This window comes from Astyanax mexicanus, chromosome 2, assembly GCF_023375975.1.
Source record: "Astyanax mexicanus isolate ESR-SI-001 chromosome 2, AstMex3_surface, whole genome shotgun sequence".
NCBI classification, from domain to species: Eukaryota; Metazoa; Chordata; class Actinopteri; order Characiformes; family Acestrorhamphidae; genus Astyanax; species Astyanax mexicanus.
The window spans coordinates 44552433-44562977 of NC_064409.1; the positions used below are offsets into that span (position 1 = coordinate 44552433).

General features: G+C 39.1%; 1 protein-coding gene across 1 annotated transcript; it reads right to left on the reverse strand.

Moving 5' to 3' along the window:
• Positions 1 to 7703: 7703 nt before the first annotated feature.
• cdkn1cb (cyclin-dependent kinase inhibitor 1Cb) lies at positions 7704 to 10314 on the reverse strand. The gene is made up of 3 exons (XM_007235047.4): positions 9455 to 10314; positions 9209 to 9335; positions 7704 to 8789 (listed from the first exon to the last, which is right to left on the reverse strand). Exons 1-2 carry the CDS (start codon positions 9969 to 9971, stop codon positions 9214 to 9216), a joined length of 639 nt encoding a protein of 212 aa, XP_007235109.3. The 5' UTR covers positions 9972 to 10314; the 3' UTR covers positions 7704 to 8789; positions 9209 to 9213.
• Positions 10315 to 10545: the final 231 nt, after the last annotated feature.

The window sequence follows — 10545 nt, forward strand, 5'->3', positions numbered from 1 at the left end:
GTATGACTATTATAAAACAATTCACAAATAGCACTCATTTAGAGCTCCTATAGCTTGAGTGCAATTAATACAACTTATGCTCATTTTAGAGACATACTGATGTGTATGTAACAAAGAGCAGAACAAAACTACATGTAATCGAACATTTAAAAAATCTTCTGCTTTCTTTCTGCTGGTTGGAAAAGCCAGTACATCAACCTATTCATGCCTCTTCCACAAATACTTCCACAGTTGTTTGCTACAATTTGCCTTTGGACTGAACGGTATTTACGCTCATAATCTATAAGGCTTGTCCAACCTCTCAGCTGCTGTTGTTAAACAGTTGTGAAATATGTCTGCTAGCCTTAGGCTTTCACTTCGAACCATAAATGTCAAAACCCAGACAAAAAATAAGGAGGGGAAAAAACACCTTTACACGATATGGACAAAAGTATTGGGACACCAGCTCATTTATTGTTTTTTGTTTTTTTTTACTAAAATCAGTATTTCAAAATAAAGTCCTTACAATAACTTTTTTTATATCTTCCTGAGAAGATATAAACTAGATTATGGGCCACTAGATTATGGGCCTTTACATTGCAAAAAGCAACAAGAGTAGTAGTGATGATCACCTTTCCACACCATCCCCAACTCATCACAAAAGCGCCAAGAGCACCAGGTAAAGCATTCCAGAGAACACCGCTCCACACATCAGTTCCAGGGGGATTTTAGCTATTTACTATTAAAATATAAAAACACATAATATTAGTATGCACGTCATAAAAAATCTCAGCACAAACTGAAACATGGAATATTATGATGAAATACAGAAGCAATTTTAAAAAATCACAGGTTCTACTTACTAGACCATTTTAGAAAGGCAGTTTTACTGGGACCAACATGGACAAGCATGAAGGTTTGAAGTGACCTTTTCTTTTTGGCCATGGTATGGTGTAAGAGTCACACTTTAGCTAGACTTCTGGGAGTGTCCATTTGAACAAATCTTTCACAGTGGGAGTTCCAACAGTTTACGCGTGGATTAAGAGTTTTAAGATGTATACTCATCTTGTGTGATCTTAACATTCTGTTTACTCCCCTTGCCCTTCAGGTCAAAAATTACTCACCCTACCAAAGCCCCAAAATAAAGCAGCTTAATTTAATTGTAATGTTTTATCATGTATTTTTTTGTTACACAATACAAAAAAGACAATTACCAGTGAACAGTATTACACTTTTCTTTTTTAACCACAAACCTATATACACCTGCTAATATCAATCAGGTCAATCTTACCCATATTTTTCCAGGTTTCTCCATATTTCAAAAAAAAAAAAAATCCAAATTTGTATTCTCCAGGATTTTTTTCGATGTGTGAACAGGAAGTGGATGAAATGTTCTAGACATGAGCTGCCGAATATCTGGTTGTCCCTGGAGTCATTCTTATAATGTGTGATGCTGCTGTTCCTGGTTGCCATGGGCGTGGTAGTGGGGGGGAAAGTGGACCTGACTACCCAGTAGGGAGAGGGGCCCATGAAAATCCTGACTTTTTGTGTACTGGTTTGGATAGAGGGCCCACTGACATTGAGAGTGTACAGGGCCCAGAGTTTGCTGCTATGACCCTGCTGGTTGCTGTCTAAATTTAATTAATAAAGACCATGCAATTTTTCTGTTCTTTGACAAAAATGTCTCTCTGTCAGCTTGAAGGATTTCTTCTTCTTCATCTGAAGAAGCAATGCAGAAGCAATGTCCAACCACATATTAGAGTGTATGACCTTTTATTGGCCAGGCAGTGCATTTCTGCCATATAGAAATCAGATATTAATTTTGTCATATCAAGATATACATATTGGACCTTCTCTGAAGGGAAATAAAGCTCTGAAGGTTTTTCACAAGCATAAATAAACACATTAGTAGAAAAGTGTGGATAGGTCAGTTCCTAGGTCAGCTGGTATCCCTTGAGAACAGTTCAGCACCTGTCTCAAACAGTAAAGCACCACCAGCACTCTTCTCAATCACACTGCCCACCGTGTCTTTTCCCAGCTGCTGTTTGTTCTGCTATCAATAATGTTTAGAGCTGGCTTCAAGTGTGGGAGTGAGCATGTGTGTTTGTATGTGTGTGGCCTGCAACATTGAGAAAAGTTGCTGAAGAGTGTGTAGCAGCCCCATTGAGCTTTTCACTCCCACTTCCTGCTACATGATGCTACTATTGTCTTCACTCTAATACACACTGATTTCTGGCTGTGTAGACAAACGTTAGGCCTCTTGCCTTCCCTAGGCCTCCTGGAGGGCAGCAGGTTCCAATCTTAGCAATGTTATAGAGGGTTAAGCTCACAATTTTCACAACCGGGCTATGTCATGTATCACAGGAAAGTTTGTTTTTTGAAGAAATATAATGCATACAGTATATGATGGTTTCCTTATCAGTAATGTTTATTAGTACTTGTTGCTTTATTACAAATAGGGCGTTTGTTTTTGCATCTTGTTGGATAAAACAGTTCTGTAAAATCCTCAAATTGTTTCTTTAATCACAATCTAGAATATCTGCATTCATTGTTTTTTTTTTAAGTTAGAGGTTGTGTAGAGTATCTACAACCTATAGATAAAAAAAAAATATGTTAACAATAGGATTAATTTTTCATGTTAGGGTGACTGTAGATTTAAGAGATTTGTTTTACATCAAACATAAGTCTACTTACATTTAATTGATACTGTGTTTAGGAGAAGTATTTTACTCAGTGGTGTTGCCCAAAAAGTCCAGTAGAGTTTAACCAATTAGTAGTAAAAACAGGGCTTGTGGTCGATAAGTCTCTCAGAGTAGATGTGCTGATGGTTCTTTAGGGGTTTATAGCACAGATAATTGTTCTATGTACCATAACAACTGAAGACCCTAATTGGATACTTTACATATTTCTTACTTTACTTATATCTTATTAAAGTTTTTTTCTTTACATTTGTAAAAAAACATTTGTAGGTGATATAATTTTAAAAATCAAAAAACTTTTTGTGTAATATACTTTTTTTTTACTTAGAATATAACATCAGATGATTTCTTATTAACCCTCCTGCAAATTTACCGGTTTTGAAGTTTAAAGATCTGGGAAAAATAGTTAAAAATATTTATTTAGTGGAAAACTTCTTCTTTTTGTCTTAATTAGAGTAATCAACATATAATATGAAAATGGCTAATCTCACATATTTGCAACCACTCCCTGCAAATACAAAAACTAAACAAAATTGCAATGTTATGTTTTAATGTTATATAAACCTGTTGTGTTTTATATGCTGGTCGTTCAAACGTAAAAAAGTAGTTAAATTAAAATGTGCCGGGTCAAATTGACCCGTGAACACCATTTCTGTTCCTGACAAATGAACAGAACAGAGGGGTTAACTGTGACCTTGCTATCAACAAAAGCATCATAGGGAAGAAAATATAAATCTGGAAGTTATGAAAGAAAAGCAAGCCTATGAACATTAATAGATAAGTCAAGATGCGCACATTTAGGAAACAGCTGGGGCTAACACACCTAACATCTGAAACTAAAGTATGGCTCCCTTAGATCAAAACCAAGCTGTTCCAGTTTCAATAAAACTTTAGTAAAGGCAATAGCTTAATTGACCTATGAAAAACTTAATCCAGAATTTACGTACAACGCATCTCTAAAAATATATGGGAATAAAGGGAAAATGTGGACTGTCTAGTCAAGAGTTCAAAACCCTTTAAGAAAGTTTAAAAGAAAGTTTAAAAAAGATACATATACAGGACTAAAATAATGCAACAGACAAAGCATTTCTGGTTCCATTAAAAATAAAAACAACACACAACAAAAAAACATATTTTATAATAACAGAACATGTGTATCTCTATAAAAATTCTTTGCTCTATGTTTTTCCTTTAAGGAACCCAAAAGGGTTATTTTAAGGCACCACTCATACAATCCTTTGTAGCACCCGGCTACAGAACTTCTGCAGGTTCCTTATTTAAAAAAAAACACAGATGAAAGGGCAACATTTTAGGGGGGTGTCTACAACTCCTAGTTGCACCCCTGGCTCTTGTTAAAGCTATGCCTTTCAGCTTGAGCCAAAGCGCACGCATAAAATATATATATTTTTTCCATTTAGTGCTGCCAAATCTTCATGATATCACACACAGTACAGCAGGTGAAGGCGTGCGCAGGGAGTCTTCCTCGCTCTTTTGTTCACGCACCCCGAATGGAGGGGAAGTGGCAGCATCAGTTTCATTATCCCATTGTGATGATGTCATGGGCAGGTGTAAGTGACACTGTTTTGCTGGCCTGGTTTCATCCTGTCCGCTTTGTCTGCCGAGAACAGGAAACACAGAGACAACAGAGCTCCCCATGGACAGGAGCATGCCTCCTTTACCTGCTTTATTGCAGGCCCACGGTAACACACACAGCGAAAGCCCTGCTCTGTGTGGCTGTGGTTGGGGCTTTGTGTGGCAGACCTAGAGGGGAGACAGTCCTAAGTCCCCAATGCTCTCATCTTACACATGCTTTTGGAAAAGTGCATCATGTGACCCTGCTGAAGGTAGAGGTGCACTGCTTTGAGGGTGGGAAGAGAGGGATGAAAAAAGCGAGAGATCATGTGCTTAGAGGTAATCCTACACTCCAACATCAAAATAAAGGTTCCTCAGTGGTTCCTGGCTTGGATGTATGGCTAAAAGCAATAACTTTGACTGGTTAAGAACCTTCATTTTGTGTGGAGATCCCTTAAACTTTGGGAAGTTTATTCACACTCATACAAAAACAGTTCTTTAAAGAACCTTTAACTGAAAGGTTCTACAGGAAGCCATAATGGATTTTTGTGGTATGGGGCAGTGGTGGCTTAGTGGTCAGAGAGTGCTGGGTCGTTAATCAACTGCTCAGCTGCTGCTTGTTATTGATCACAGGGCTGTTGGTTCAATACCACTAAGCTGTCACCGATAGGCCCGTCAGCAATGCACTTCTCCAGGAGCATCTCCTTAGCATCTTTACCATGTGCTCCTATCCCAGCTTAGATAAATGAAGATAAGGATTTTGTTGTACTTAAGATGTATTTACTTAAAAATACTTCCATACATATAATAAGCACAAACAGCACAAATGTATTATGCAACAAATCCATTAACTGAATATTGATTTGAACAGTGAAAATGATTTATCAACCCCTTAACAGGCCATCGGCCCACCAGTGGGTAGAAAGTGTGATTTCACACTTCTATAACCAAAGAGTAAACCCAATCAGTTTATCCAGAACTCTCTGTAGATAGTGATTGTCAAGTACAACCATTAGTAACTCAGTCATTCATTAAAATCACTAAAAGGTTGTTTATTTTGTACATGTTCACACATAATTGTCACTGTTATTAAATAAAGTATCAAAAGTGACAAAGAGTGTAAAGAGTGCCTTTTTTTATTTAGCAGGTGTTACATGATCCTCCCTATCCGTAACTTCTAGTGGGAAACTAAATTTGATATCACAATGAATTCCCAAGATGAGGGTGACCATTAACCTTTTAACATGGCTGCAAAAAAATTAGAATCAGTAGTGAATGGTATACAAACGCAGTTAACGTTTGATAAAATTATTAACATTTACTGGAGTTTGCCCAGGAAGAAGGTCAAAACAAACCCTGCATTCCCAATTTTTTACTTTGCACCGAGAACAAAGCGCTCGTATGTGACAAGCTTATAGTTTCGAGTTCACAACGACTTCTAGGCTTTCGACTAGAACTTGAGCACAATTAAGTATGTTACAGCAAAATTATGTAGCATTTTCACGTTAAATTATCAGCAGCATGCATGCACTATGTAGCTCTGGTTAAGCAGGTAGAACAATGCTTGTGAGATCTGTGTGACCGGAGACATATTTGTGTAAAATCCTGTAATTTAATTCTACCTGTTGTATCATATTTCTAAATATTTTCAACTTCTGTTTAACAACTGAAGATCCAGTGACATTTAAGCGCAAAAAGTAAACTAGTCTAACATAATGATGCTAATTGCAAAAATTGTCTAAATACAGAAATGTATACAGAATCCATTTTCATAATTAAATTTGGTATCGTTGTTTTAGGTTTGATCATAATTAAACTCCTGGTTCATCTACCAAAGTATATTCCAGTTCCAGCCTCTTCGTTTGCAATGTTTTTTTTTTTTTTTTTTTTTTTTTTTTTACCTTTTTATCTCACATCATAAGATTTTATAATTAATTTAGCAATCATATAAACCATCATAATTATTGGATTTTTGACAGCAATACACTTATTGGATTTAATATCTATACATTTTCCAGGATGGTTAATGTTACTTTATGTCTTTGGAAATGCATGGGTGCTGCTGAATGCAGGTTAAGACTCATTTCTGCATTATCTTTTAAAATATTAATCTATGCAGCAATGTACCAACTTTTTTTCCAACTAAATGTGTCTCATCTGCTCAATTTTTTCCTGCTTGAACTTGTTGGTGAAGCACAGACTAGCTAATACCAGATGAGCACCATACAGATTATAAGAGTACAGACTATATGTAATACTGTTGTGCTCTTCTGTTCATCTTTTTGGGTCTGAATGCCATAAGGAAGTTTTATACAAAGCATTAACACTGTATGATGAGGTCATAGGGATCAAGTGGCATGGAGATCTAGTGACATCTTCTTGTTTGAAATAAAGAGGACATACTGCTCATTATAGAGATATTTTTCTCAGGCAAAATGTGAAATTGAGCTTCTATACATTGCATGTTGACAAAACATATAGTACCCAGTGTACATTCCAATGCTCAGTTCACAGGTTTTGTATGTAACCAAGGATCTGTGAATGAAAGTAAAGCTGAAAAATAATACACATGTGCATGGCAAAATGCAAATCTTCAAAACACTAAGTGTGTGAAGGTGGCATGTCTTCAGGCTACTCATGTACGGAGAATGGTGTACATTTAACAAAACGTTAACCTCTTATCGTTTAAGTCTGTCTTCTGGAATGGGATAAAGCCTAATCCTGGATTATGCAATATTCTGACTATAGATTCTAGACTGGCCTAAACTTTACTTAGTTTTAAGTCTATATTTGTGTACACACTAGATCACCTTTACATTAAGAATAAAAAAGAGCATTAAGAAAATGTGAGTCCTTAACCCAGACCGTCACTTTCTTGTCTGGGTCACGCTTACACTATTCAATAAAATTTCTCAGAATTGCGTGTTTTTGTTTGTAACAAGGAACACTAATTAACCAGTGATTGTAAATGCCAGACAGGTGTTATTTATAGCAAAATCACTGTACTGCTGATCTCTTTTTCACTAATTGTGAGACTACCAGCACCTTTGTTGAATTAGGAGTCAATTTTTAAAGAGTCTGAATACTACTGTGAGCACTTTTTACACAATATACTTAATTTAATTGCTTTTTTATTTACTAGAAATCTATAAATACACCAAAAGTGTACATTATTAATTAGGGGAATTTTTATAATAGTCTGTTATGTCTGTCATTATATCACACCTGTCAACACTTAACTGCAATTTCTTTACATCATCTAACAAGAGGCCTGTGTTGTATAGCACCACACTATCAAGAAGGAGGAGGGAGTCTCACAGAGGAAACACAATTCATTTAGCCAAACATAACATTGTCAACATAAAAAAATGGTTTAATTTATAATTTATTTATTTCAGTCAACATAATATTATGTGGCCTATAGTAGCTTAAAAATGACTGCTGGAGGCTTAATCTTTGTACATTATCTTAACAAATTTATTTCTCACACATTGACAAAATGTGACAAAATGGCTCAGATGCATGATGGGCCCCATTTTCAGGGTTAATGCTACATTGACAAGCTACAGCATACAGTATGATTGCAAACACAAAGTAAAAAAACAAGAGACACCTACAATGAAACATAAATAAATTAAATTAAAATGTGCTTTACAATATATTTTTGCATATTTACAAAAAAACAACAAAAACTGCCTCAGGGCCCCATATGTCGTATCTTTAAAGCTTTACTCATTTAACCAAATGTATACACAATCAGCCCATTTCCCCCACCCCAGCTCTGCCAAAATTGACTTTCTGTCAAGCAGCTATACCTTCAGATTGTTTGGGAAAGTTCTCGATTTAGGCCTGTTCAGCCCTACTTGCACATACATAATTATTAACTAAAAAAAACCCTACATGGAGTTGGTAAACCAGTTTTTGAAATTTGCGGTTGATTATTAAAAGGTAACATTAATCTATACAGCAGGACAAACTTCTGGCTGTGTTTCTTAATCTTTTTAAAGAAAAAACAAACATTCTTAAGCATGTTTTACAGAAATTGTTGTCAAAAATAAAAAGACCAGCCTCTAATTAAGCTGCGGCATGATGTGAATTTAGGAAAAAGACACTTGGGCAACATGACGGCACGGCACTTAAGTGGATAATAAAAAAAAAACACCATCTGAATACTCAGGGTGTGAAAACTAAGAAACCAAAAGGTCCAATAGTCAGCGTGGCCTGTAATGGAGGCCCTTTTGAACTGTAGGCAGAGGTTAGATGTTAATTACACAGACCAGTAGTTGTTAATTGTTTGAAACAACTGTAGTACAAAACAGTTTTGCTACATTTCTTCTTATTTGCACATTCTTCAGCATTCTCTCAGGCTTGGAGCGATGGGCTATACAGCGCAGTCCTGAGAAGTTGACTTATATTTGTCTTGTCACAGAGCAAACACACCAAGCTCCTTCCTTCACTCCGAGCGAGTCCTCTGGAGTCTCCAGTCATGAACGCCGGAGGAGCTTTCTAGATTTTCTGACCAAACGGAGGGTTAAAATCCTGAAAAACAGAAGGAGAGAGAGTCTACGGTCAGTCACTTAGTTTAAAATCAATAATAAGAGCTTTAAACACCGTGTTTACGCGTTAAATATCGGGTTAACGTAGAGGTTTAGTAGTAGAAATTCGAGCCCCCCTCTGCCAGTCACCATTCCTGCGGATTTTCCCGCCACAGTGACGCGCGCGCTCCCCTCCCCCCACTCTCAGCTCCCACCACCACACCTAGAGAGCGCGAGCGAGCTGGTCGCCATGGCGCCGCGAGAGCGAGTCACTCCACAGTAAACAACACGCGCGCTCTCACACACACACACCGTGACAACCGTTAAACACCAGATATCCCAAAACTCTGCTATTAACTCACTAACTCACCCTGTTATCAAATAATTTAACCGCTATACTCTTAATATACTCAGACTACACACCTTCTTCACCGGAGCTGTTTTCGTGGAGTTTGCTCTGCTGAAGGAAAGGGTTTTCTGCCGCTGCTGTGATCACCACCGCTCTGCTTTACACCACCAACAACTCCGCTCCTGCGCTTACAGTAGAAATCTGAGGGGAAAAGAGCAGATTCGGAATAAATGTTAGTTTTTACAGACCTGAAGTTAGCTAAACCTAAGTAAAATCCGTGTTAAACAAAGTGTGTGTTTGTGCTGTTCCTCCGGTCCTACCTGTGATGTGGGTGTTGGTGAGCGGGGAGGGTCTTTTCCTCCGGGCAGTTTTTTTGCAGCTCAGTTTTCCCGTAAAGCCCAAAGAGCCCGAGCTCTTGTTTTCGTTCACATTCTCGGGGAAAACGCGGCTCTCGGCGCTGCAGATCCCACTGTCCTCCTCCTCCTGGGGCTGCTGTGCGGGTCTGTGGCTCGCCCCTGCAGCCCTGCTCCTCGCTGTCCGCACGCACTCCTGGTAGAAAGCTGGGGACGCCTCCCCGGCCGCTTCCTCCCACTCGTACTCCCCGAGCAGCGGCACTCCGGCGCCGAAGTTAAAGTTCCACCTCTGCTGGTCCCGCTCGGAGATCTCGCGCAGCTTCGCCTTCATTTCGCGGTTCAGCTCTTCGTGATCCACCGGTCCGAAAAGGCTTCGGCAAACCCGGGCTCGCGGCGTCGTGTCCCTGTGGACATGCGGGAAAGTCCTGGGGGAGGCCAGCGCCCCGACACCGCCGCCGCTGCTGGGAATCTGAACCGTGGACATCTCGAGTCGAGTCTTTCCGAATTTAAACAGAGTCAAAACGCTGATCTGCTGCTGATCTACGAAACGTGGGCTACGACCCGAAAAACACGTTGCGCTGACCACCGTAAAGAGAATCTCAGCCCCGAGTCGATCTTGCTGAGCACTGAAGGATTGTGATTTAAAGTCCCCTTCGCCTTTGCGGGTACGTGTAGCCCATAAGAAACCCTCCCCCTCGGGCGGAGGACCACCCCCGCTGCACGCAGATTGGTCCACAGCTTCTTTGGGATGGCGCCAAGGAGTGGGAGACTCGTGATTTGTGTTTCAGGCGGTGGGGGGTTTGGAGGTCCGTTTGAAGCTGCTGAATTGTTGAGCAACGCTTTTCTGCCAGCCACTACGTTTCCAGCTCAGCCCATCCCCCCTCTCTCTCCCTCAGAGCTTTACACAAGATCTCCCCCTACAGGCCTTTCTGTCCGCTTGCCTCCGCACTCAGTATTTCCGTTTAGAGGAGCATTTATAGAACCAAACAGTGACCTACAGTGTTTTTTTTAACCTTATTTAGCTATATATATATATTACTTAGCTATTATATAATTTA